This window comes from Berghia stephanieae, chromosome 7 (genome assembly GCF_034508935.2).
Source record: "Berghia stephanieae isolate SIO BIC M18660-M18661 chromosome 7, UCSD_Bste_1.3, whole genome shotgun sequence".
NCBI lineage: Eukaryota > Metazoa > Mollusca > Gastropoda > Nudibranchia > Aeolidiidae > Berghia > Berghia stephanieae.
Genome location: NC_088366.1, coordinates 20,381,704 through 20,409,421, shown reverse-complemented (window position 1 = coordinate 20,409,421; position 27,718 = coordinate 20,381,704). Strand labels below are relative to the sequence as shown.

Here is a 27,718-nt window from a genome sequence, read left to right as displayed (position 1 = left end):
ACACAGTAAAACTCCCCCTGCCCACTATAGGAAGTAAAATGTCCCACCGGCGGAGATATATTTCAACCGTCAAAAATTGCAGTTTTGAGAAAACTTCATTTGAATGTTTGTATTCAATTAATTAAAAAGCTACCCATTGTGTTTAAATTCAGGTCAAACAACACTACTTGAAGCGAAAGAGTTGGTTGTAGAGGATAATATTAATAAAATAACGATAACAATGATAATAATAATAATAATAATAATAATAATAATAATAATAATAATAATAATAATAATAATAATAAATAATAATAATAATAATAGCAATAATACTAAATAATAATCAAAATAATGATAATGATAATTTTTTTTAAAAAAAAAAAAAAGAAAGAGACCAAAAAAAAAAAAAAAGACACAAGATATTGAAAAATTGACTCCGTCAGGTACTTGTTGATCTTTTCTGATTGGAAGCAAACTCTATTTGAAATAAGAAACAACAAATGACATAGTAATAAAGTATGTTCTTTAATTTTATAACAAAATTTTATTAGGCATTTTTACATGTATTATATAAACCGTAAAAATATAAAGGTAAAGCTGTTGTCAACAATGAACTCCAAAAGGCTCAACATCAACTAAAGTTGAGATCAGTAACTAAATAAAATATTAACAAAATTGATGCATGAGAATTTGTATAGGTGTGTTTGAGGGTGTGAGATTGTGTCCAAAAAAAAAAAGAAGTCTTTTAGAGTAATAAATCCCATGGAGCTTGAATTTATTCCAGTCCTATTATAACAGACAGCAACGATGGGTAGTAATCGTATCAAAAGGTTGCATTTCCATCTGGAATCTGTCGACCAATTCCTTGAACTCACCCCCTGCCTCCAGGACCATTGTGTAGCCACCAGCAATGGGCGCTATCCTTTGAAGAAGGGATAATCTATCACACAGTACTTTCTGCCAGGCCTAACAAACCCACCTACCCAATTACTGATGGGATTTTGTCTCAAACCGTATTTGAACCGAGATATCGTTGCTTGAGAGGCGAGTACTCTAACAACTAAGTTCTCAGGAAACCTACTTTTATGAAGACAATGGTAAAATTGTGTTATGTCATGATGATGATTTAGATTCTGAAAACTGAATTAATAGCCTAGTATATGAGGCTTAGGCCAAATTTATAAGTTTAATTGAATATAATAAATGGTTTCTTAAAATGTGGAAAACATCACTTGTAATACTAAGCTGATAGAAGCTGTGGACTGTAAAAAGTAATTTAAAAAATGAATATAACACTTCAACAAAGAACAAAATACCAAACATGGCACATTTCAGGCTCAAAGACCTTATTCAGCTAAACAAAAAAATGATAAAAACACAAATTAATACATTACTTAAAAACCCAGATATACAGCAGAGGGAAAAAAAATCTCTCTGCCAAGTATCTGGGTTTTTAAGTAATGTATTTATGTTTTTATCATTTTTTGTTGTTGGTTGAAAAGGGGATTTGAGCCCGAAACTTCCGTGTTTGTTTTTTTGTTGTTGTTGTTGAAGCTATTACAATCATTTTTGTTTAGTAGGTATTTAAAACATCACTTATATACTTCTGATCATTTCATCTTAGAATACTTTATTCTCCACATTTATTTCACTCTAACATTATTCTGTTTTGAGGTGCTTGGTCACTATTAATCACATTCAAATTTAAACTTAATTTTAAAAAAGTTTAAAACAAAATAAATAATATAAATTATCTAATAAGCTTACTTCGAAAAAGCTTAAATGAACATAAAAGAAATCGAATGTATAGGTTTTAATAAAGTATAATAGCAATAAAATGCTATGAGTAAAATTAATAAAGTACACTTGTCGTAGTTGGAATTTTTAAAAATAACATTCAAAGTTTGATATATAAAAAGTGGAAGCAACAAAATTGTCGAAAGGACATTACATGTAAAAAAAACCCCGGTAAATTAATAAAATATCAGCTATTTTCAATTATTCACTTCATCAGAAAGGCCAATAAAATGTAAGCAAGGATATTCGTTAGTAAGCCTTAGAAACCCAGTATCTTTTTTTTTTTTGTTTGTTTCATTGAAGAGATCAGTAGTATTCTAAATAACAAACAAACCCTGTAGGTCTAAAAATATAACTTGCTATTGTATGGCAACAAAGAAACTATAGTACATAATTAACTCATATTTATTGAATAAATAGAAACAACAAAATTACAAAATTAAAAACAAAAATACAAAAAACAAAAACAAAAACAAAACAAAACAATCAGCAACAACAACAATTAGTAAAAACATGACAAAATACAATTTTTCAAAAAGCCATGAGATGAAGAAGGTGTAAAGTCACATCGCATTACCATTAAAGACATCAGACATGTATTTTAAATAACAAATAAACCCTGTAAGTCTAAAAATATAACTTGCTATTGTATGGCAACAAACAAACTATATTTTATAATTAACTCATATTATATTGAATAATCAAAAAGATAAACAAAAACAAATAAAATATACAACAAACAAACAAAATATAATTTAAAAAGTACAAAAAAAAATAAATAAAAATAAATCAGAAACAACAACAACAACAACTAGAAAAAACCTGACAAAATACAATTTTTCAAAAACCCATGAGATGTAAAAGGTGTAAAGTCATATCAGATTATTAAATAATAATATCGGGTTACTGAGGTATTGGGTTCATAAAAGTCATGTGCTAATAAAATATATTAGATTTAACTAAATAAATAAATCTAGATTTAATTTTTGTTTGTTTTTAAGGGTTTTATGGCGCTTGCGACACATTTAGGTCATTTGCCAGTAAAAAGGAAGAAAATGGAATAGTGAAAAAATTCTAGAATTACAAGCAAAGGTACTTAAAAAAAAGTAAGACAAATGGGAATGGTTCAAATAGGGAACAAATATAGGTTCCAAGAGCACACTATCAGTGTACTTATTTTGAGATCACCTAAAAGTCTCATCCAGACACCAGCACAGGGTCCCACTGAGAGGAATACACTCAAATATTTATAGAATATATCCAAAACAGAAAACATAACTACCAATATATAACAGAGAGGTGATTTACAACGAAAAAAAAATATAATCTCCCAAAACTATAAGTATACATTTGACTGTTATTATTGAGCACAAATAATGCATGTTCTGTAGTAAATTGTTCTCTCTCTTACTCTTGTCTGTACAAACAGTATGGCGATTAACAATAATATTCCCTCTAAAAGTTTTTGTTTATTTTTAAGGAGATTTATAACAATATTTTCAGGTCATTTCAACGCTGAAAAAATAGGGAAAATTGCGTAATGGTCAAAAGAATGTCAATCTAGCGAACTATAGCATTTGCAAATGTCAAAGTAAAGCAAGGAGACCTGTTAAAATAAGAAAAAGAAGTAGATCCATAGAAAGCACAACAGAAACATTTGGAATGTGTTTTTTTTTAAAAGGTAGGAATAATGAGATCAATGCGTAGCTAAGTATTCATAAATAGGAGATCTGTAAGTAAAAAAATTAAAAGTAAAAGGTGGTCATGGAGCTGGAGTTTATCCCATTTTTTTTCTTTTTGGTAGCATTAAAAGGAAAATATTAATGCTTACAACTTTTGGACAGGACATTGGTCTTTTGCAGAGTACTTTCTGCTAAACTCAACAGAAAATGATAAAAAAAAAAATGGCACAAAAAAATTATGGTTTGAAAAAATAATGAAAATGCCTTTAAAGACCCATTCGAAAGGTATTTGTATCCCACTCTAATTTAAAGAATTTTTTTTTCTAACGACTGATCACTCCACTGAATTAAAACAATATGTTGTTTTATTTCAATATTCTTTACTTAAGTTAAAAACTTTATGGCACTTAATCTTTTAAAGCAGGAAAAGGTCACATTTATTATCAATTATTATCTTAAAAAAATAGGGTTGGGGATCAACATTGTTCCGAACAGCCAATGTAAAATGTATGTCATCGGGCACAAAATTACTGGCAAATCTAAAAATTATAAAACTATTTTTAGCATACTGATGTACGAGTAACTTGCAAACCTTTTTATTTCAGGCTAATTCTATCATTTGTCGACTCAATTTAATACAAAGAAAATCTGCTCAGTTGTAATGCTCAGTCCTTTTATTTGAATTTCATTGCGAATTGCGAGTATAATTTATTATACACAATTCTAGCATATCCACAACAAATATTGATGGTGTAATTTCAAATCTCTCTTGATACTATCAAATAATGATATTCTTTCCAATCTGTTTTTCTTTTAGTTCAACATTGTCCCGTAAAGCCAATGTTAAATTTTTATCATCGAGTACAGAATCTACGTATTGAATATTGGTTTGTTTAAAGTTGATTTAATAACTCCATTATCATTTATCATTGATTATGCCTAGATATGTATATTCTAGTTTAACAAACATTTAAATGGAAAAATAAAGAACATCCTTTTTAATGACCCTAAGTTTTATATTCCAAAACTCGCTATGCAGTCATTATTCATAATAATAATATGCAAGATATGAAGTGAATAGAAAAGTGCCAGAAGACAATAGAGAATGAAAATTTTTCACGGCGGTGGTGGGGTTTGAACCTGCGACCTTATTGGTACGACAACTCCGCCTGGCAGGTGAGAGCGTGGCTCTACCGTGTGAGCTATCAACGAACACAAAAATATTCGTTTCAAACTCAAAGTCATTACTAGATCCTCTCTCACCCACTTCTTGAGACCGCCGATTCGTTCGTACACCACCATCGCGAATAATTTTGACCAGCAGTTAAGCTTAATAGCCAATATTCTCAACACAAACATATAACATAGAAACGATTGAGACATTGAGTATGCTCCGGTGTATGGGGTGAATTTTTAATTCAGAAAAGTGAGTGGAGCAGGCACTTATGTTGGTAACAACAAGATATGAAGTGAATAGAAAAGTGCCAGAAGACAATAGAGAATGAAAATTTTTCACGGCGGTGGTGGGGTTTGAACCTGCGACCTTATTGGTACGACAACTCCGCCTGGCAGGTGAGAGCGTGGCTCTACCGTGTGAGCTATCAACGAACACAAAAATATTCGTTTCAAACTCAAAGTCATTACTAGATCCCTCTCTCACCCACTTCTTGAGACCGCCGATTCGTTCGTACACCACCATCGCGAATAATTTTGACCAGCAGTTAAGCTTAATAGCCAATATCCTCAACACAAACATATAACATAGAAACGATTGAGACATTGAGTATGCTCCGGTGTATGGGGTGAATTTTTAATTCAGAAAAGTGAGTGGAGCAGGCACTTATGTTGGTAACAACAAGATATGAAGTGAATAGAAAAGTGCCAGAAGACAATAGAGAATGAAAATTTTTCACGGCGGTGGTGGGGTTTGAACCTGCGACCTTATTGGTACGACAACTCCGCCTGGCAGGTGAGAGCGTGGCTCTACCGTGTGAGCTATCAACGAACACAAAAATATTCGTTTCAAACTCAAAGTCATTACTAGATCCCTCTCTCACCCACTTCTTGAGACCGCCGATTCGTTCGTACACCACCATCGCGAATAATTTTGACCAGCAGTTAAGCTTAATAGCCAATATTCTCAACACAAACATATAACATAGAAACGATTGAGACATTGAGTATGCTCCGGTGTATGGGGTGAATTTTTAATTCAGAAAAGTGAGTGGAGCAGGCACTTATGTTGGTAACAACAAGATATGAAGTGAATAGAAAAGTGCCAGAAGACAATAGAGAATGAAAATTTTCATTCTCTATTGTCTTCTGGCACTTTTCTATTCACTTCATATCTTGTTGTTACCAACATAAGTGCCTGCTCCACTCACTTTTCTGAATTAAAAATTCACCCCATACACCGGAGCATACTCAATGTCTCAATCGTTTCTATGTTATATGTTTGTGTTGAGAATATTGGCTATTAAGCTTAACTGCTGGTCAAAATTATTCGCGATGGTGGTGTACGAACGAATCGGCGGTCTCAAGAAGTGGGTGAGAGAGGGATCTAGTAATGACTTTGAGTTTGAAACGAATATTTTTGTGTTCGTTGATAGCTCACACGGTAGAGCCACGCTCTCACCTGCCAGGCGGAGTTGTCGTACCAATAAGGTCGCAGGTTCAAACCCCACCACCGCCGTGAAAAATTTTCATTCTCTATTGTCTTCTGGCACTTTTCTATTCACTTCATATCTTGTTGTTACCAACATAAGTGCCTGCTCCACTCACTTTTCTGAAATAATAATAATATGGTAGTTTGAAAAAAGAACAGAGGGGAGTTAAAGAACAGTCATATCTAGACTGCCAGTCATGATTGGTAGTTCTGTGCTCTCCACAGACACGTCCAACTCTCTGATGTGATTGTTTAGAGGAAGACGTTGAGCCCTCACCTCGACACTCATATTTCGAACTTCATTTGGAAAGATTTCTCTGTTGATGAAAATAATAAAATCAATTAATTCTAATAATGCCTCTCCTCCGCCTCCTTCTTCTTCTTCTTATTCTTCTTCTTCAATCCTTAGTCACAATATCATTTTATGTAGACATACATGGATAAGTTTTATTTATGTCAAGCACTATGTGGGCAGCATGGGTCAGCAGTACAGCCTTTTTTTGTAGTCGAAGAGTACCAAGTTTGAATACCCACTGCGCTGTGTGGCCTTGAGTAAGTCCCCTTGCCCTAGTTCAGTTTGCAGCGCTGCATTGTGGCTGATGCCTGGGTTATTCCATTCTTCGCTTGGAATAGACCCTAAAATCAAATTTCCCCTATGGTGTATAAATATAGGGAATATTAGTTTTAAAACATTCGTTTTTTTTTTGGTCAGACAAACCTTCCAATTCTTTTCAGGATTTCCCAAACTCTTATAGAATCCACTCCCCTCCCCCCCCCTTCTCCTCCCACCACCACATCTCCTAGCTTGTCTGAAATGTGTACTTTTTTCTTTAATCCTGGGAGTTTCAAATGAAAATTGGTTTTCTTAAGCTTTTTTTTTTGGTGGGGGGGGGGGGGGTAGCGTGACACAACAGTATGTCATGCAAACTGAAGGTAGCAGTTCCAGTCACATCTTCCAAACTGTATGTCTTGCCTTAGATTTAAGGGCACTCTTCTACTTCTATTGCACACAAAGTAGCTGCCATCACTCAAATATAAAACAAAAATCACTTGTTGTTGAATCTGTAAAAAAAACTTTCCGCTTATCTTAACTTTCCATCCCTAATCTCTTGTTCGTATCGATTTTACTTACTTGATTTTCTTAAAGTAAGTCCCATCTGATTCTGTGAATCCCTGGGTAGGTGAGGGATGGATCGTTCCTCCCAGATGAAGGCTACAGGAAGTCATTGGACGGCTGGTGGGATTTGTTATAAGAATTGTCACCATAAACGGCTGCTCTCGTTTGACTTTCATGGCCATGGGTACCTGGCATTGATGACATTGTTAAAACAGTAAGAGAACACATTTATTCAAGTCCAAATTCAAGAGATTTTGAGATCGTTTGCAAAGGTATTTGCCAGCCCTGCACGTACTTGTACACTTTTCCTTGATTCATAGCATATACTCTGGCATTTGACATTTATAAAGTTCGGGTATCCATGCAAAGTCATAATAATTTGAGATTTCTATTGTTTCTCCGGATATTAAAAAAAAAAATCATTGCCTGATGGGTCTTTAGAAGAAGTTATCAATACATGCCTAAGATCTGCATAATGGCGTTGTAAATATTTTAAGGTGGTAGCCTTTAGTGTTGTATTTGCGTCCTTGTTTAGAGAGTACTCTGGTATTATTATTGCCAAATGTTCCCCCTCGTGGATCTTTACCTTGCAGTTGGTGAGGGGGCTTGAGGCACACGGGAGGGCAAAGGTGTAAATCCCGGTCGACCGTCACGAGACCATCCCGGGTATCGAGCCAACGAGCCACATGAGCTGCTCGCCCCGGTGTGTGACTAAATTTGATCCAAACCGGTGCCCGAATAGCAGCCCTATCCCGGGCGCCACACTATTATCCTTATGTCGAGTCCCAATCAGTCCCGTCAATGGCGAAGCGGTCTGCCGCCTAGCCAAATAATACCGCGTTCGTGTCGCCAGGGTCGTCGGCACGTCCGAGAAAAAAGCAAAGTCCCATGCATCAATCGATTCGCGGCCTGCCGATCGGAAAATGCGACGGCGGGGATGGCGAACTGACGCGTATATTGTCCCTGAACGTCGAGAGCCAGAGTATGGCAAAAAATGAGCTTTTATCAAAGCTATTGGCCGTTCACTGCGTAGATATCCTCCTGTTACAGGAGACCCACCTTTATTCAGGCGCGCAATCTTCCCGATTCCAGATCCCAGGCTATACGGTGGTCCAACGCGAGGACACTTCGAGGCTCAAAGGAGGGGTTAGCGTTTACGCTAAAGAGCCATCGAAGGTAAGGGTCATTGAGAGCGTAACGGACAGCAATGGGGTGAACCGAATTTCCGTGGAAGTAGGTGGACTGTGTTTGCATAATATTTACAAACCACCTAGAGCGACTTGGACTACACCACCGGTACCGGTGGTCAGCCATCCTTCCATCTGTCTGGGAGACTTTAATAGCCACCATCACGAATGGGGCTACCGAGACTGCAACAAGGCAGGAAGACAACTCCGCTCATGGATGGACTGTAATGATCTACACCTAGTGTACGATCCTACAGCCAAGGGTACCTTCCGGGGTACCCGCCATAAGAAGGAGTATACTCCAGACCTCACCCTCGTAACGAAAGGCGCGAACGGTGAACCGCTGCAGGTGAAGCGGACAGTCCTCGGGGACTTTCCGCATAGCCAGCACAGGCCGGTTCTTGTCACAGCTGGGGTGACAATACCGAGGGTGCAGTCTCTCCCACTTTGCAGATGGAATTTCAGGAAGGCTGACTGGGAGGAATTCAGTTCCTATATCGAGCAGGTCTGCCCTGCCATTCCTCCCAAGTCCAAGAATATAACCAGATTTAGTAGGCTACTGGTTAAGAGCGCTCAACGCTCTATTCCACGGGGCAAACGGAAATTCTACACCCCCTGCTGGACAGCAGAGTCGGAAGAGCTGTACCGAGAGTACCAGCAGACCCAGTCCCAGGACACAGCTGATAGACTACTTCAGTCTCTGGCAGAGGGAAGGAAGCAACGGTGGCAGGAGACCGTGGAAAGTCTCGACTTTACACACTCCAGCCGCCACGCTTGGCGTTTGATAAAGAAATTGGACCCAGATCGGAATTTCGCGAAGGCTGCACCGGAATGCGAGGCAGACACAATTGCCAAGAATATTAAGAACCGTAGCAAGCAGGTCCCTAATCAGGCTTTTGAGCGCGGTGTCCCAAGGCGTACCGTACGATTTTGGACTCGCTACCTGCGGAGGAGTCGGACTGGACGGCCCGTTCAGTCCCCGAGAAGTGGGTGCAGCCATTACGAAGTGAAGAACGGCAAAGCAGCTGGGATAGATGGTGTATATCCCGATATGGTGACGCATCTGGGCCCCAGGGCACGGGCCTGGCTAGCAGAGGCAATGTCTGACATCCTTGCAAACGGAAAGCTTCCACAAGTGTGGAAGCATGCGAAGATAGTTGCCATCCTGAAGCCAGGGAAGCCGGCGAAGGAGGCAGACAGTTACAGACCCATATCGCTGCTGAGCTGTCTTTACAAATTGTTGGAGCGTGTTCTATTAAACCGATGGGGGCCGGTCCTAGACGCTGCCCTGCCACCTGAGCAGGCAGGTTCAGGGAAGGGAGGTGCACCACGGAGCAGGTCATTGCCCTTACAGAGCATATTGAGCACGGGTTCGAGAGAAAACAGCAAACAGGTGCTGTGTTTATAGACCTATCAGCGGCGTACGATACGGTCTGGTGCGATGGGTTAATGCTCAAACTTGCAAAAATCATAAGGTGCAAAAAGACCTTGAAGTTGTTCTCTTCGATCTTAGGGGAAAGGCAATTCCACGTCGCGCTGGGAGACGTCACGAGCAAAGTTAGGAAATTGAAGAATGGGGTCCCTCAGGGGTCGGTACTTGCGCCAATGCTGTTTAACGTTTACATTAGCGATATGCCGAACACTTCCTCCCTGAGGCTGGGATACGCAGACGACTGGGCACTCGTTACTCAGAGTAAAGTGTGGACCCGTCTCGAGAGCGTACTCAGCGAGGACGTCACCAGACTCAAATCCTACTTTGACAAGTGGTACCTGAAGATGAACACTTCAAAAACCGTGGCCACTGCATTTCACTTATGCAGTGGTTGGCACACCCGTAAACTGAATGTCCTAGTCGGGGACCAGCCACTCCCATATGAGCCGCGTCCAAAATATTTAGGGGTGACGTTGGATCGCAGTCTTACCTATCGGGTTCATCTCGAAGGGGTTGCCCGGAAGATAGAGAAGCGGAATAGTCTTCTGAGGAAGCTGGCGGGATCGACTTGGGGCGCTAGCCAAGCGCTCCTGAGAACATCCGCCCTGGCACTATGCTATTCCACCGCGGAGTATTGCGCTCCAGTGTGGGGTAGAAGCAGAAACGTTGAGAAGGTGGATGTAAAACTTCGCAAGTCGATGCACATAGTGTCGGGAACGCTAGCAACAACCCCTAGAGAATGGGGCCCGATAATGGCAGCAATCCAGCCCCCCGATGTCCGGAGGGAGACCATTACGGGAAACTGGCTGAGTAAGATCAAAGAGAGAGGGAATGGGGATACCCCTCTCATGCGCATAATGAACGGTGCCCCCGTTTCGAGCCAAAATAAGTCCCGGCAACCCTTGTACGCAGAATCCCTGACTACGGACAGAGCTGCACATACGAGATGGAAATCGGTTTGGACGAATTCAATCCCTCGTGGGGGCGGGGACCTACACTCCTCTAAGCTTGGTGAGAAGTTGCCAGGCTTTGATACCAGTAAGAGGAGACACTAGGTAGCTGCGAATCGGCTTCGGTCGAGGAGCTGCCTAACGGCCGGTGCGTTACATCAGTGGGGTCTAACTTCCTGTCCAATATGTCCACGCTGTGGGCAAGAACCCGAAACGGCAGAGCATCTAGTCGAAAGGTGTGTTGTGACGATGCTACCAGGCGGGTTCGCGACGGTGCACGAATGCGGACCGGACTATGCTGATTGGGTCGATCGTCATAACATAATAGTGTGAACCATAAGAAGCTGCTGCCAAATGTTGCATCAATGGCTGAACGATTAGGTGCCTTTCCTTGAAACAAAGTCGAGCAACAAATAGAGGCTAAATGGGTGATAACAATTGCAATATCTCTGGCCTCAGCATTTTATGCTTGACTAAAACACTTCAGATACATACATGCATAGTGTAGAAGTGCCTCCCACCCAAAATAACTATGATCAAAAGATCAGTAGAGAAAGTGTAGTGTAGGCTAGCCCCTGATCACAAGATCAGGTAGGGAAATGCATTAGATATGTTGTGAACAAGACATTCAGTGACTGGAAAAACTCGGCGTCAGGCCAGTGGCCTAATCAAGCAATCTCGATACCATCTATTCTATTCTATTCTACATTAATAACAACACCAATCTCAGGTATGAATGAGTGTCTGGTTGTAGGCAGTGAAAGGTACTGTAAGAGTGCTGATTAAAAAAAGGGTGTGAACAAATTGACAAATTAAACTATAGTGTATGAAAAGGACATTTAGAATCACATGGTCATCTTAGAAAGTTAATGAAAAATGGTGAAGCGCTTGAACATATTGAATCCATGGTAATGCACAATATAAGATCCTCCTCTATAACTGGTATTATAATATTGGAAATGGCCACATGTCGAAGAAGAAATTTTAAGTTAAATTGATCATAAATCTGACATCTTAATCTTTCCTCACAAATTAAAAGTATATTTATTCTTTTCAATAAAACATAAAGACTTAGTTCAAATCTGATAATTTTAATAAAAAGTTCAATTCTCAACATCTTCCTCGCATAACATAATACCATTTTAATATACTGGGTTGTGAATATTCATTCATTTATGAGTATTAAAAAAAAAATTCAGTCAATGAATTGAAAAAGAATACTATCATCAAGCTTTGGACCGTTCACATGCGTTTCTCAATGAAATATCTGAATGAAATGATACTTTTTTATTTTCGAAACCATTGTCCTTAACTGACAGTTTAAGCTAAAATATTTCTTCTTCATCGCCGAGAGATCCTCGTCGTAGGGCCCTTCATGAGAACTGACAGCTTGTGTCCCATATCATTTTTTGTAGTAGTACATAGATTAGTATTATTTATGTCAGGCACTTAAGACTTGAGAAGCATTTTAAATGGTCTAAATGATGTTCAATACCAGCATGCATAAATGTGTCCCTTTGAGTTAATCTGGAACTACATCAGAGTGAACTAGGTAAAGAAAAAGTGAAGATTTTGTTTTTTTTGAGGAATAACAACAAAACTCACTCTTCTCAATGCTGGTATTTATTTTAATTCAAAATCTATAAGTTACATTGATGACCCCAGTACTAAAAGTACGTAAGGCACACTTTCATTATTTTTAGCTAATCAGTGATAAACTCATAAATTACTTTAATTTTAAACATTATCTAAGTCCCCTATTTCAATACTAATATTTTATATTTTGCACACTCTATGTAGCTTAATCCAAATTTTAACCTCCATTTCTTTCAAAACTAACTTCCTGTAACTTATGGACTAAAAGCACTAGGCTCTTCTACTTTATCAATTAAATTTTAAACATGTTTCACCACAACATAATACCGTTTTGAACAGATTGGTCACAAATGTGAAAAAAAACCCAAAAACAAATGAAGTTGACTATATCAACATCTGATAGAGGAGTATAACATTACAAGCTCTGAGTATTAATTCTCTGCTTAGAGTTGAAGATATATTTGATACTCAATATTATCAAATTAACAATGAATGTTGATTACATAACTTTGATCAATTGTATGTATGCATGAAAGTTGCACAGAGCATTTAAAGGTATTTAAAGTTCTTAAACAATACAAAATATTGATTGGAATAAATATTTTTGTAATGTTATAGAACGTTAAACTGCATAAAATATTAATACAACGTTCACTCACTGTTACAGTTATCTCCGGACATTTCATAGCCAATTTTTCTAGTTTAGAAAGTGGCTTCTCCTCTCCCTTGACTTTGACAAAGGCTCTCATTATCATTGACACAGAGCTGTCACAGTAGTGAAGGTATTTCTTTTCTGATACCGGCAGTACAAACACTTCCCCTGGAAGTTGGAAAAAAATGATGAGACAAATGATAATTGTGAATGTACAGCTATGCAATCTTGAGGCTTGATACTCACCTTCGGACTGAAAGGTCCAGGATTATAGTCAGGCTCTGAGCAGCGCATAGTTGAGTCCTTGGAAAAGGCTCTTACTCACATTCTCTCATCATACTCAGGTGTAAAATGAGTACTTGGCTGTTAACAGCAATATGTCGGGTCAGAAAAATTGTAATATTGCCTAACAGGCATCACATCTCCTCCCACGTGTTAAGTGGTGCTTTTGGATAGGGACCCCTTGTAAAACGCTTTGAGCATGTTTCGTAGAAAATGAGCTTTGTAAAATTTCACCACAAAAAAAAAAAAAGATATAAACAAGTATTTATCTTTTCAAATCTGATAATCCAAATCGTTATTATGGTCTTTTTGTTGTTATTGAAAAAGTCTCCAAATCAATGCAAAATATATTCAACCATCTCACCTCATCTCGTTCTCCTGACTAAGGCGGTTATAGAGAAGATATGAGAGTTGATTTTGCAGTAAGGGCCCTCCATCCAGATCTATACTCAGCAATAGTCAATAGCTATCAACAATAGGGGTACTGGTAGCACATTGGTAGAGTACTGGTTTAACAAGCAGAGGGACCTGTCTCTCTGCCTAGTGCAGTCAAGTTTGTTTGGTTTTTTTTTTTGACTTTTCTGTCTACCCAGCAATGATTGAGGAGCTAGGTCTGTAATATCTGGCGAAAAGTAATCCGTAATATAGACTTACATCCTTTCAAAAGGTGGCAACAGCTGTTACTACAGAAACTGAGATAGACTTAGGCTCTATAGGCCTTATGACTCTAAAAGAAAAAGAAAATTTCAATGATAGGACCATATAACTTGAATCCTGCTACTGTTAATTAGTCTGTAAAATATGTACTCGCGTAGATAAGGAAATAAATGGGATACATACGTGTGTTTGGCCATAGGGTGACGCCTTTTATCTTGTCAATGGCAATATTATCCCAGCCTAGCCTCTCACCCCTGTAGTCTATGGGCAGGACTGCCAGAGTCATGTCAAACTCTTTAACTTCTGCACTCTTGTTGGTGACGTAAACTTTCATCTCAAAGTCTGAGCCAATCAGAGTATGGGGAATCTTGGCAATGTCAAGAGTCAATCCCTGAGGAGATTATTATTGTATTATTGTTATTGTTGTCATCAACATCATCATGATCATTTTCATCCTCATCATCATCACCGTCAAAACACAATATCATTACATTATCCTCATCTTCATCATCATATAAAAACATATAAATTCTTACCCCTGCCTCCTGGAATATCCTAGCTCCAAAGCTATCCCCAACCGCCATCTTAAGTGATTCCCTCTCTTCAAAACTGCCTGGAGATGGGAAAAGTCATGGGGATTAAGTTAACTTACACCTTTCACTGTTTTAACACAATAAATTTAAATTCGCAAAACTCTAACTATACATTTGATTGTTTCCCTCCCAGCCAGGGTATCTGGCCACAACCAGGACAAAACCAAGTAATCTCATTCCAAGACAAAGACAGAAAGCAAGTTGGAAAACAGATATAGGGGGATAGAAGACACAGTATGTGACTCCCTGCCCACTATGGGAGGTCAGGAACCCCACCCAGACTGACCGCTTGAGCAACTTGCAACATTCAAATTTCCTAGTACAATATGTCTATTGTGACCCACCACCACAATACAATATCATATTGGGATGATACAAAATGATTTTAAAATTAAAATAATTAGAGGTATGAAATTACATTTTTTAGCTCCATAAGAATATATATATTTTTTCTGCTTTATACACAAAAGATGTCAACATATCTCATATTCCTGGTCACAATATTCAGCATCTAGTTCATCTGATGAGACGGTAGTAGTCCTTCAGAGCCCATGGAGCTGGAGATTATCCCGGTGTCTATGGCATGAAATGGACATTAGCAATTGTTTGCTATCCTTTGGATAGGATGCTAGTCTAACAAAAAGTACTCTCCCCAAATCTAACAGACTCAGCTACCCATTCATTCACTGCTGGGTGGACAGGGGGGTCAGAAAAAAATCTCAACTTCTCCCGGGATCGATCTAGGTCCCTTTTGCGTGTGAAGTGAGTGCTCTACCAAATGAGCTATCAAGACCCCCAAGATCACCTATTACTGTATTAAGACAGACTTATAGGTGCAGAGTTTTACAATAGGATAGATAGACTGACAGTGAGCCACTTGTAAGACGAAATAGTTTGAGAGTAATTTGGTATGACTCTCTCTCACCCTCTGGGTATTTGTATTGGTCAGTGATGTCCATTCTCTTGACGTGGACATCTCGGCTGCCTGGATTGTAGGTCCCTCTGGCTGGTTTCCCATCAGGAACTTTGGTACTGATATTAATCCCAACTCTGTACATCAAAGGAAATAAGAACACTTTTAAACACATCATACAAAAATAGATAAATAAATGGCATTTGTATGGCGCCTTACCCCGATTTCAACAGGCTATAGGCACTTTACAATCCTAAAATAGATAAAGGAAATACAACGAAAAATAAAAACATAGCAATTTCAATTACTTACATAGTAGTATCGTTTGAATTACTATTTAATGACAGTTTCATGCTACCTTGTGGATACACCGATGAAAACTTAAGGAGTCGGTATATTTTGACTGTAATTGATGAAATATGGTCTTGTGGTATGCCACTCGCTTTCGGATTGGAAGGTCATTGGAAATAGCTCTTCCCTCACATTCTCTCACTGTACTCAGGTATAAAATGAGTACCTGACGGTTAACAGCGTTGTCTCTGTCGAAAAAAAAATGGTAATATCGCCTAACAGGCGTCATGAAACGTCCAACATGTTAAGTGCTGCTGTTGGCCAGGGAACCCTTGTAAAGCGCTTTGAGCACGTTTAGTTGATATTGTGCTATATAAAAGCTCAAGTTTAAAATTGGAACTGAGGGACTTAGCACCAAAAATATAAAAAATCCTTATTTCAGCACAGTCTGCCTTTAGGTATCCTCTGTATATTTCACGAAGACTGTGCTTAGTACCTCACTCAATCCTAGAGATTTTTGCTACTTTTCAAAATTGGAAATAAATGTATTAAAAATGAGCATGTACATAGATAGTTTTATTCAACTTCCATTAACATGCAAAAAACTAAAAACATTAGCTTTGACAGTATGCCTATAATTTGTCTCAGAAAAATGTAATAAATAGGCATAGGGGTAAAAGTAAAAGTAAACCGGGTAAATTACGGATATAGTCAGTGTTAGGGTTGAGTGAGTTAAAGGAGACCACTGTACTTTACCAGCATTCAATCAAAGATGGATGCAAAATATGTTAAAGTAAAATAAAATCTGCCTGTACAAAACATAATACTAATACTCACACATTTGGCTTTCTCTCCATGAGTTTGAGTTCCCTATTCCTGTCCCTGGGAACCATCCAAGTACACACCTCGCCATTCACCTCCCCGTAAATAAAACGCGTGTCAAACCCAATGCCAATCTCTCCATTCTTGATAGCGGTCAGTGGACTTGGACCACACTGGTATTTGCCTGAAAAAAAAAATTGAGCTTTTGAGCTTTTTATATAGCGCAATATCCACTAAACGTGCTCAAAGCGCTTTACAAGGGGTCCCTGGTCAACAGCAACACTTAACATGTAGGACGTGACATGACGCCTGTGAGGCGATATTACAATTTTTCAGACAGAGACAATGCTGTTAACGGCCAGGTACTCATTTTACACCTGAGTACAGTGAGAGAAAGTGAGTAAAGAGCCTTTTCCAAGGAATCAACTATGCACAGAGCGAGGCTCGAACCCAGGACCTTCTGATCCGAAAGCGAATGTCATACCACTAGACCACATAGCCGCACTGATTTGCCTGAAACAGATAATATAACAATGATTTAAAAAATGTAAATTTGTAAAAACGATAATGACAATGTTATATGTTACCTGCCCACTTCATATCAGGTGCACATCAAGCTTCTTCCTATTTGCAGGCTCCACTCTACCTACTAATTTTTTTTTTCCTGACCCCACGTCAACCATGGGTGCAAGCAACTGGACCTCAAAAAGCCTGCAAGTCTACTTATGATCAGACATATAATCTGAAAACGCCTGCAAGATTCACAGACTTACCTCGTCATTTGAAGTCTTGTTCTCAGCATCTAGTCTTCATAATAGTAGTCCGCAATTGTTGTATGTTTAATCCAAAGGTTGTAATGCAGTAATTTGTTAAGTTTCTTGTCACAAGTTGCACAATTTTAAAATATACAAAAATAAACTAAAAGATTAACCAAAAAAAAAAAACAAAAAAAAAAAAAATCAATCAAATCCAAATCGCGAAAACCCGCGACGTTTTTTTCGATTATCCAATCTGTAGCCGGCACTCTTGCACCCATGACGTCAACCATCCAACTAATTCATTTCCTTTACCACATGTCCAAAGCATTTAAGATTGGAGAAACAGAAATTTGTGAATATGGAGAAGGGAAACAGGATGTCACACAAGTTTTGCGGGACTGTGCAATGTAGAATGAACAAAGGGCAACCATTGCTATCAAAGTCAATAGTCGGAAAGGCCACTTGGAATGAATTATTGCAAACAGATTTTTCAATACAGAATTTATAATAATTAATTGAAACTTTTACCCATGAATTAAAATTATTTCAGAGCTACATCAAATTTCGCACTGAAGAAGAACAAATAATGAATACTGTGCTAGATTCCAAGTACTGATGCAATTTGTTCTTTTAGTCCAACCAATACAAATTATTATAGCATTATTTTGCCAGACATACTCTTACCTCCACTCTCCTCCTGGGGTGTGGCATCCACAGCATGCCAGCCACTGTACTGTCCCCTTGAACCTGGTGTCAGGTCTAGGTCAGGTCGATTAATCCACACGTCATTCCAGCAGTGGTAATTCCATATTGAGTCTGTCTTGAAGTCATGGAGATCACGACCATCCTCGTCTACGTAGGAATCAATCGTTGCTGTCTTATCGGTGTCATGAGCCGACTCAAAATTTGTGAGGCTACGACATGGAATGCCGAGGGCTCTGCATACTAAAATGTCCCAAAAAAATAATAATAAATAAATAAAAGATAAATCTTTATAAAATTAAGAAAAAGTTCTTTAAAGTTTTTAGCCTCAAGGACTTGGAAACTATTTTGTTTTCTGCAGCGTGCAATGAAGACAACAGCAATTGATTGCTACATCTTAGAATACATGAGGCCCTAATATTGAATTGTTAAAACACTTGACTCATACATAGACATATATGGTTTGACTCTCCTAAGGATTGTTTTCATTAACATTATTATTATTACACTTTAAAATCTTTGTTAATTAATAGCATGGGGCCCTGATAGAGCACTTGACTCATACATAGACAGATCCGGTGTCGCTCTCCAAACACTGTTTTCATTATCATTATTAATATTATCATTATTATATTTAAAAAAATCTTTGTTGGGTAATAACAACGATTACATTTTGATTTTAACACATAATTTAATCTAAAACCTGTTTCTTTAGTCTATTTTACTGATTTGCTTATTTCAACGTCAATAGTGTGTGAAAACCGGCAAATTTGGATGACACTATAGTCTAACACCTTAATTCATAATTTTTAAAGATCAAAACGCTTTGGCCTCACTGACACATGATGACAAAATTTCTTTTTCCCACTTGCCCAGAAAATTCAAACCTCATATACAAAAGATTAAAATGACCTCCAAATTGTCAGAATTTCTGAACTCATTGGAAATATAACTCGTTCATCGATGATCCCTTTTGACCATGCAAAATATTTTGCAAATCATCTATAATAAAACATGTTTTTAAACCATAACATGTCATTTTGTGCTTCGTTTGTTTTTATTCTCCGATAAAACTTGATTGCCAACTTCCTTAAAATTGTGCAGTTCAAAATTGGAAATTCAACAGAATCGGTGATTTAATTACAGTGGGAAAGATTCAACCTGTGAGTTCTTTTATCACACAGACATGATTTACAAGTAAAAAAGATGTTTTCTCCCTCAAACACATTGCCTACACCTGACTGTCTACCTTTCACTTAAGATCTAAACTAGGGCCCAAGCAAAATCAAACAATTTATTCCCAGGATAACTACAGAAAGCTACATGGACAAAAGAGAGAATAAAACAGATAGCAAAAGTGGTCTTCGTGACAAAATTACTTATCAAGCATCTTAAGAAGTTTTTCAATAAAAAGCAAATGAGCTCCATAAAATGGTTCTATGAATATGAGTGGTCAATGAAAGATGCCAGATGGATGTTCTTGGAACAAAGAAAACAAGAAACAAAAAATGGCTATAAGTTTTGATGATTTAGTCTGGTTAAAACTAACATTAAAAAAACAAAAAACAGAGATTAAAAAAATAATTCAATATGCTTTATGAAAATATGAAACCAGAATTAATAATAATAACATCACCATGCCTACACCCCAACACAAATCACCAACTCCAGGATCTCTTTTTATCCAGAAATAAAAAAGGCCTTAATAAAAAAAATCAAAATAATCTGACAACTCCCGGTTTGGCAAAGAACAAGAGTCTGGTATGTCTGTAATTATTAAAGTAAAAGCATTTTCAATAGTTCTTATCAATTTATACATTATCATTTTCACTAGAGTCAATTTTTCATTTGAAAAAAAACTTACCAGTAGTGAAAACATGAGAGAAGACAAAGCATTGGGCATACTTGACTGGTCTTTTAGTCTTGGCAAACTCCTTTAGAATCTTGTCACTGCCAGTCCAGCTGGATGGGGGTGTCCCATCCAAGTAACCTCCGGACCAATTCCCTACCATGACACCAGAGGTTTGGCTGGATGCATTCAGAATGTGTGAAATATTCCGGAGAACTGAAATGACATCACTGCAATCTTTGGTAACTTTCTTGTTGAAACTTAAACGTAAGATGGTCATGCACACGTCCAAAATGCCATTCTCAAACTGGAAGTGATCAAAAAAACAATATCATAACCACTGTGAAAATCCTAAAGAAGGTTCTTCCGCAAGCTCATAGAAAACCTGAATATCAAATACACAGGTAATCAAGTCAGAAACTGATCATGGGCAGGGAAAGATATCATTGTTTCCAAGCGTGTTGAGATACAGTACTCAGTGGATTCTAGCACAGCAAATACCATCATGCTCTGCATACAGCGTGCTCGGGCTGGGTAACCAAATTATATCTATATAATAAGTCATTACCACCCATGAGCATCAGATTTCGGCATGCTAGGATTCTAGCACGCATTTTTTGCTTTTCCCATTGAGTTTTCTAGAATCCAGTGAGAACAGTAATAAAATGACCATTCTGTTGGTTATTGAGTTATTGAGCAATGTTGAGAAATTTATGATTGTACTTCAATATCACGATATTAAGAAAAAAAAATTGTATTATGTCTGGTGGTTTGATGCTATAATGAAGAAGTTTTAGTCATAATTCTGAAGTTTGTATATTGATGACAATAGATATCGTTGCTTAAAGTGACAAAATAAAAAATTCTAGTTTTCTAGTCATTTTAACTTCAAAATCATATTTTGGTGATCTGGGTCAACAACATATGTAATACTGATTTGAGCTGTAGATTGCAATATAGGCAATGTGATAATTTTATAACAATAACAACAAATAAAAACATGTAAAAGGATGTGCAAATGCAGAAAAAAAAAGTGTCTCAGAGACGATAAGTGGGGCTCTTTTCCTGCTGTTGCTAAAGATCGTAAAAGTTGATGATAAGGGTATTGGTGCATCAAAAAGCAAGACAGAAAAAAAAGGTTTGACCCTGCAATCTATTAGTAAAATATCTGTTACCTACTCGACTGAAAATTGGGCAAAACTATCAAAAAATGCAAAATTATTCTAATAAAATAAAATATGTAAGAGTAATAAATACATGTCAAAGAGTTTTTTTTAAAAAAAAGCCTGACACCACCATTGTGTGCTTGGTTAAAGCACTTTGTACAGGTCAAGCCACTTGACTCAGGCTTGGATCAGTATTTTATTTTCTTACTTACACACTTACTACTTACTTTGGCCTTTTGCCCCTACAGGAGAATAGGCCATCAACGAAGGTCCTCCATTTTTTTCTGTCCTATGCCATCACTTCCAAACCTCTCCATGTCTGTCCCAAATGCTGCTTCTACACCTCTTCTCCAGGTGTAAGTCGGCCCTTCTTTCATTTGCCATGTGGATTTCAGGTCAAGGCTTGCTGGGTGATGCTTGTTGTCGGTTTTCTAAGAGTGTGACCAATCCATCTCTATTTTCACTTCACCATTTCTTTTTCAATTGCTTGTTGGTTTGTTTTCTGCCACAGTGCGATGTTGCTAATTTTTTCTGGCCCATGTACTTTTAAAATCTTTCGCAGACATGAGTTGACAAAGGTTTGTATTTTATTTATGATTGTTTTGGTTGTCCTCCAATTTTTTTTCTTACCTGCGCATAAAACCATGGCCTTCGACTGATGTAATCAGCAGCCCCTTCAAATACACATCCGTATTCATTGAGAACATACTCATCAAGGTCCCTTGGATTATCCCCGTAAAAAACCTGGTCATCTGTGTAAAAATTTTCAAAACATAAAAAGTGAGAAGTCTTAGCCATTAAATGTGCTCAAAGTGATTTACAATGGTCTAGAGCCAACAGCAATACCTACTGAATGTACGGGAGGAAACATGACACCTGCAAGGCGTAATCATAAATTCTTTTATTATTATTATTATTATAATTATTATTATTATTATTATTATTATTATTATTATTATATTATTATTATTATTATTATTATTATTATTATTATTATCAATAATTTTTTCACTTACTTTATGAAAATGGCCAGTGACTAAAAATACATTATATCTAAATAAAAGCTAAAAAGAAAAAGGAATGACTAAACAAAACTAACATATGTGACCCTCCGTCTCAAAACGGTATTATGTCGGGATGATTCAGACCCCAGAAAGTGAATTTAGAGATAGAATGAAGAGAAATTGGACCTTAGAAGTTTTTGCAAAGCAAAAAATACTATTTATACTCCAGCATGACGTAGAGAAATTAAACACAAGTTTGATATTTGTGGCTATGAATTCAATTTCCCTAACCGAGTGCATCCCGACATAATACCGCTTTGACACGGCGGGTTACATATTATTGATGGTTTAAGCTTACTTCACGAAAAAGAAATCATTGGGAGAGCAGACTGGATCATTTACTTTGAATAATATTGTATCTTTTTTATTACATTTTCTATTATCTGCCCATTTTAGTAATGAGAAAATTTGTATCCAAATCATCACTGTGCTAGCATTATTATCAAAAGCCTCTCCAGTTAACTCCATCATTAGTACAGTTGATAGAATACAAATCTTTTCTCCTTACCTGGACACCATGGATTAAACAGGACATAAATTTCTCCAACTCCTTCATATTCGTACACTTGATCGGAGTCGACTGAACTTGTTGCCACAGTACACTTCCACTCCCCAACGATTGCGTCTGCTGGAATGAAAATGATCACAGATAGGCTGTCTGCACTCTGTCCAACAATCTTGGCTGTCCAGCCGTCTTCAGAGTGAAATCTTCCTGTTGTCGTGGATATATCTTCAATCAAAGGAATTGTTATCACAGATCCCAAGTCTTCCGATGGTTCTTCTCCTGTTGATATAATATATAGAAAATAAAAATATTCCTCCAAATCTTAATCTGGTATTATACTCGTTGAAAAAGGCACCTAAAATAAATTAAATCAAATAAATAAGATTGTTTATGTAATGTAGCTTATTTATTTGATTTACTATGCTCAATGTGCCTCATGACACCCAGCTGGCCAGGTAGAATTAAATTTTCCTTTTATACATGACAAGTTTTTGTATTCTTTGGCATCCTTTTTGGTAACAGCAATCCTACAATATAAGTCAATGACTTTAGTTATGTAGCAATTCAAATCTGAGTCAAGTGCAGTAATGTCTATAAGAACCTAACCCAAAGAAACAATACCAGGAACATGGTTTCTTTTTTTCTTTGTTCTTTTTTATTTTATTTTTGGCAATCATTGTCACACATACAACCACTGATCTAAATGCATATATGGCATTAAACAAATAAGATGATGTAACAACATGGTGCAGATACAAAAACTTTCTATTATTCTAGAGCACTCAGACAACACATGCTTTATTTCACGACACAATATAATAGTTTACATCGCTTCTTTATATTTTTTTTCTTAAAGATTGCCATAGTGGTTTGAAATAAATTTATAAAAGTTAACTCGAGTGTGGATTTCTATTGTCCTTGTTCATTCTAATCAAAAGTCGAGCACTTTGATTATGATATATATCATATATGTATTAATACATAAGGCACTTACCAACTCTGAAGATCAGACTGAGGTCATCATGTTCACTACTAAAAGGTCTTTGGAATGTAAAGGTCAAGGTGAAATGTTGACCCCGCCTCACCACAAGCTGGGGATTGTGGTCCCTCCCCGTACATTCATACTGGTTAGTTTGGTGCTGTTTGGTGTTTTCATACATGTGCAGATCACATTCCACGACAGTCAAGACATTTTTGTAAATGGGAACATCTGCAGTCACTTCATGTCTTCGGTCATCTAAATATGAAATAAAACCAATTGAAGTATAATAATAATGATTCCATGCATAAAATGAAATACTTTTGGTGTTTCTAGTAGTCCCATAGAGCTAAATTTTATTCCAGAAATAGCAAATAGGGAATAGCAAAACAGAAAATATTGCCAGCTGCAATCTAATAGGAAGTTATCTTATTGCAAAATAGAATTTAAAAAAAATCTAAGTTCTATGCAAGTGAACGGAAGACTTAGGAAAGGAAAACAAAACAAAGCACTGTTTGGGTACATCTAATGTATGGAATGTTGTTGATATTCTGTGGGATTGTTGCATTGTATGGTGGTGGGTAGTCGCCTGTATATGTATCACACTCTAATGTCATCAAAAAGTGAAGTAGCATAGGCTACCACTATTCTGCAGCATGAAGAAAAGAACGACTTCTGCAGACAGTCATTTGAATTTGGTTGAACTCATTTCCTATTCCATAAGTAGTGTCAAGTAATTTTTCATTGAATTTGAGGAATTGGAAATATCTATATAACATTGCAGTGTTCAATTTTACCTTCTCTTGCTATGAGCCTGTCTTCCCTTGCACGATCAGCTCTTCTCTCCCGCTCTCTAACAGTGTGTACATTATTAGTACTTTCACGTGGTGTGGATGGGTAAAAGCTGAGCCAATGCAGAAAATCACGGTCAAAAGACCAATTGAATCCACGATTTCCATATCTATTGAATTGAAAAATAAAAACATGAGAGAACATCTAAAGCCAAGATTACATTGTTATAAATGACACACGGTTTTGTGTCGCATCTTGTGATAAACTTAAGAATTGTTGATCATGGTAACAGATTGGATAGGTGATAAAAATTTAATTAAGACGTTTAGAAAAGACTAAAATTTCTATTACAATACTCTAAAAAATGTAATAAAGAATAGCAGTGTATTGTGTACTTGGGTAAGCCATTACACATAAACGCATGTTACACATCATCACAGGAGTGAATGGTTGTACGCAGATAAGATACCATGACTGGTTTGTGTAAAAATGGGCCTGCATTTTTAGATGAATGAACATTGGATTCCATTAGGTTTGCTGAGGATATAATTGGAAAGTATCTTGGAAATGCTCTTTAACAAATTAAACGGGCATATATTTTCTTTTCTTAAACCCTTTCTTGCCCATACCATTGACATAGCATTGCTTTGATTTTTAATTCTGTTGATTATATAGGCTGTTAATACAAATCTGAATCCAAACATTTAATATACAAGAGACACATTTGCTCATTTCTACAAATCTTAAAGTTGCCATAAGCTTTCTTGATTTGCTATTTTAGGGGGGTAATACAAACTGTTTGATTAATTTTTAAACGTTCACCGTGCATTACTAATCTTTATTTCAAAGAAATTAAGGCTGATATACTTTCTTTTGAATTGTCTGTCATTTGTCGTCTGAACATGATGTTTACATGTAATTCCCGCCCCCTTCCTTCCCCTCAAGTAAAAGATGGTGTCTTCAAAACCTTCATTAGACGTACTTACAGCTAAAGCTAGGGAGTTTAATAGAAATTCTAAATGTACCTCACACACTTGAAACCAATGTCATATGAAAGAGCTGGCAACACAGATTACAAAACAGTTTGAATTTTGTTTCTATCTTGATTAGAAATGTAGTTACGGCAGTTCAAAGTCTGAAATTTCAGACCGTTTTTACCCCAAAATTACCATTGCAAAGTTGTGACCGAAATCGCGTGATGTTAATAAAAAATGGTTAAAACAGTCAATATGGAGTTCTTATCATATATTGTATACCAAAATGTTCGTCTTATCGAGGACAATGCATTTACATTAATAAAGAGGAAGATAAACAGTTCAAATTAACACATTATTACATAATATGACGCAAATGTTACATAATCAAAAACTCGGCTAGACGTAAGAAACAATTTGCTCTATCACTTTTGGATTTATCACCAATATCTCACTGAAACAATTGCAAATAATTACCCTCTTTTAAGTAATACATAGATAATAAAAAAGGGTTTGAGAGTACTTAAATGAAAAGATATAAACATGTTGTGTAATGACATAATGAATGTATTTTTACCTCTATGGCGATTTAATTGCATATATATAAAAGGGTAGATTGAAAAAGTTCAAATAAATTGAAACAGATTCCCTATTATAATTAGAAGGAAAGTTCTGGATTTTAATACTTTAAAAAATTATGCTGAACCACTTTGGGTTTATTGCTATTACATCATTTGAACTGACAATTAATATAATTTTATCCCCCCCCCCCTCTTTCTCTCTCAATGTATGGGGGTGTCAAAACTAATAGAACTTCTTACCATAATAATTATTAAGGCTAAGGCCTTTAGAATATGGATACAAATGATAACAAACATATCTAAACATATGGGAAAGAAACTTGATGACTTGATGGCAAAGTAAAATAAAATTAAATTAAAGCAATTGGAATTTTTAAAATATCGATATTATTAATATCGGATTTCACAAAGAGAAGAAATATACGAACTTTTAAAACAAAAACTATAAAATGCCTATAAATAAAGTTGGAAAGTATGTATTTAAAAATAAAAACATAGTAAATAATAGTACTGAAAATATTATGGACTAAATTTAACATAATACATAACTAAATTTAAAATATCGATATGAATATCGATATCGCCCGGCAGCCATGATGAGAAGATAATGTAAACAAGGCATTTCGGCGCAGAGTTAAAAGGTGTCTGCGCATCGATATAGAGCCCTGAAATTTGGCATGAATAAAGTTTAGATGTTATTCTAAAAACAAGCGTTTAAATTTTAAAAACACACGCGGTAAATAAAAAAATAAATGCATTTGAAAATTGCCAAATTTTAACTTCATATAACTTCTGGAATTATTAATGGATTTTTCCTTAATTGCCACCATTTAAAAGGAAATTGAAAGACGAAAATAATGATACCAAAATATCTGCGATATTCCTCTTTATAACGAAGTTATGCATCTTTAATTGAACCCCCCAAAACGCGAACAGCAATTTCCAGTCACAACTTTCCTATGGGCGAGTTGGGTCAAAATTTGACTGCCACTGCTGCTGCTCACTAAACTGCCTACTAAAGCCTTAGTAATGAGATCCATTCATTTTACAAAGTAATGGTAATGATGATGATGATGATGATGATGATGATGAAGAAGAAAATGACATAACCAACAACATAACAACTGCTGTAACAAGCTGACAGTATGTGTGAGAGTGAGAGAGGGAGGGAGGGGAGAGAGAGAGAGAGAAAGAGAGAGAGAGAGAGAGAGAGAGAGAGAGAGAGAGAGAGAGAGAGAGAGAGAGAGAGAGAGAGAGAGAGAGAATGCTTGTATCTAATTTGATAATTATTTTATAATGCTCAATCAACAATGGTAACATATATAAGACTAATAATAATAATAAAAGTAAAAGACCGGGTCAGATCACATACTCATCGTCATCATTATCATCCATGCCATAGCCATAATTATAGTCAATATAAACTTAAATTTACCTAAGGGTTGTCGATGAACTGTTGTTTCCTGTGGAAGTTCTATTTCTATTTGTCGCATTTCTTCCCGTATTTCTAGGCGCGGTACTGGTGAAATGATCATTTCTGGAGTTTCCATGGATCGTATCTCGATGAAATCTTGAAGTTGAAGCTGCAGCCGCGTTTCTGTTGTTGTTGTTGTTGTTGTTGTTGCTCCGATTGTTGTCGCCTCTGGGTTGACGAGAGCTCCCTTCCGACAAAGCCCAAGGTGGGCTTAGAGCTGAATAATTCGTATGGCTAACCGTACCATAAGTACTTC

The 27,718-nt window shown here is 36.8% G+C and overlaps 1 protein-coding gene across 1 annotated transcript in view; it reads right to left on the bottom strand.

The window, feature by feature from the left end:
- Positions 1-491: 491 nt before the first annotated feature.
- The window catches only part of LOC144976861 (protein-glutamine gamma-glutamyltransferase 4-like), a 27,809-nt gene continuing 582 nt past the window's right edge, over positions 492-27,718 (bottom strand). The window contains exons 2-16 of the mRNA XM_078921394.1: positions 27,424-27,718; positions 24,439-24,602; positions 23,657-23,899; positions 22,666-22,941; positions 21,724-21,845; positions 19,943-20,234; positions 18,061-18,321; positions 16,634-16,802; positions 15,518-15,642; positions 14,536-14,612; positions 14,183-14,390; positions 13,068-13,228; positions 7,259-7,431; positions 6,266-6,443; positions 492-4,523 (exon numbers count right to left, since the gene is read on the bottom strand). The exon at positions 27,424-27,718 is cut by the window's right edge and continues 46 nt beyond it. Coding sequence (XP_078777520.1) covers positions 6,293-6,443; positions 7,259-7,431; positions 13,068-13,228; positions 14,183-14,390; positions 14,536-14,612; positions 15,518-15,642; positions 16,634-16,802; positions 18,061-18,321; positions 19,943-20,234; positions 21,724-21,845; positions 22,666-22,941; positions 23,657-23,899; positions 24,439-24,602; positions 27,424-27,718 — 2,717 coding nt within the window. The 3' untranslated portion in view covers positions 492-4,523; positions 6,266-6,292. The remainder of the gene's footprint in view (positions 4,524-6,265; positions 6,444-7,258; positions 7,432-13,067; positions 13,229-14,182; positions 14,391-14,535; positions 14,613-15,517; positions 15,643-16,633; positions 16,803-18,060; positions 18,322-19,942; positions 20,235-21,723; positions 21,846-22,665; positions 22,942-23,656; positions 23,900-24,438; positions 24,603-27,423) is intronic.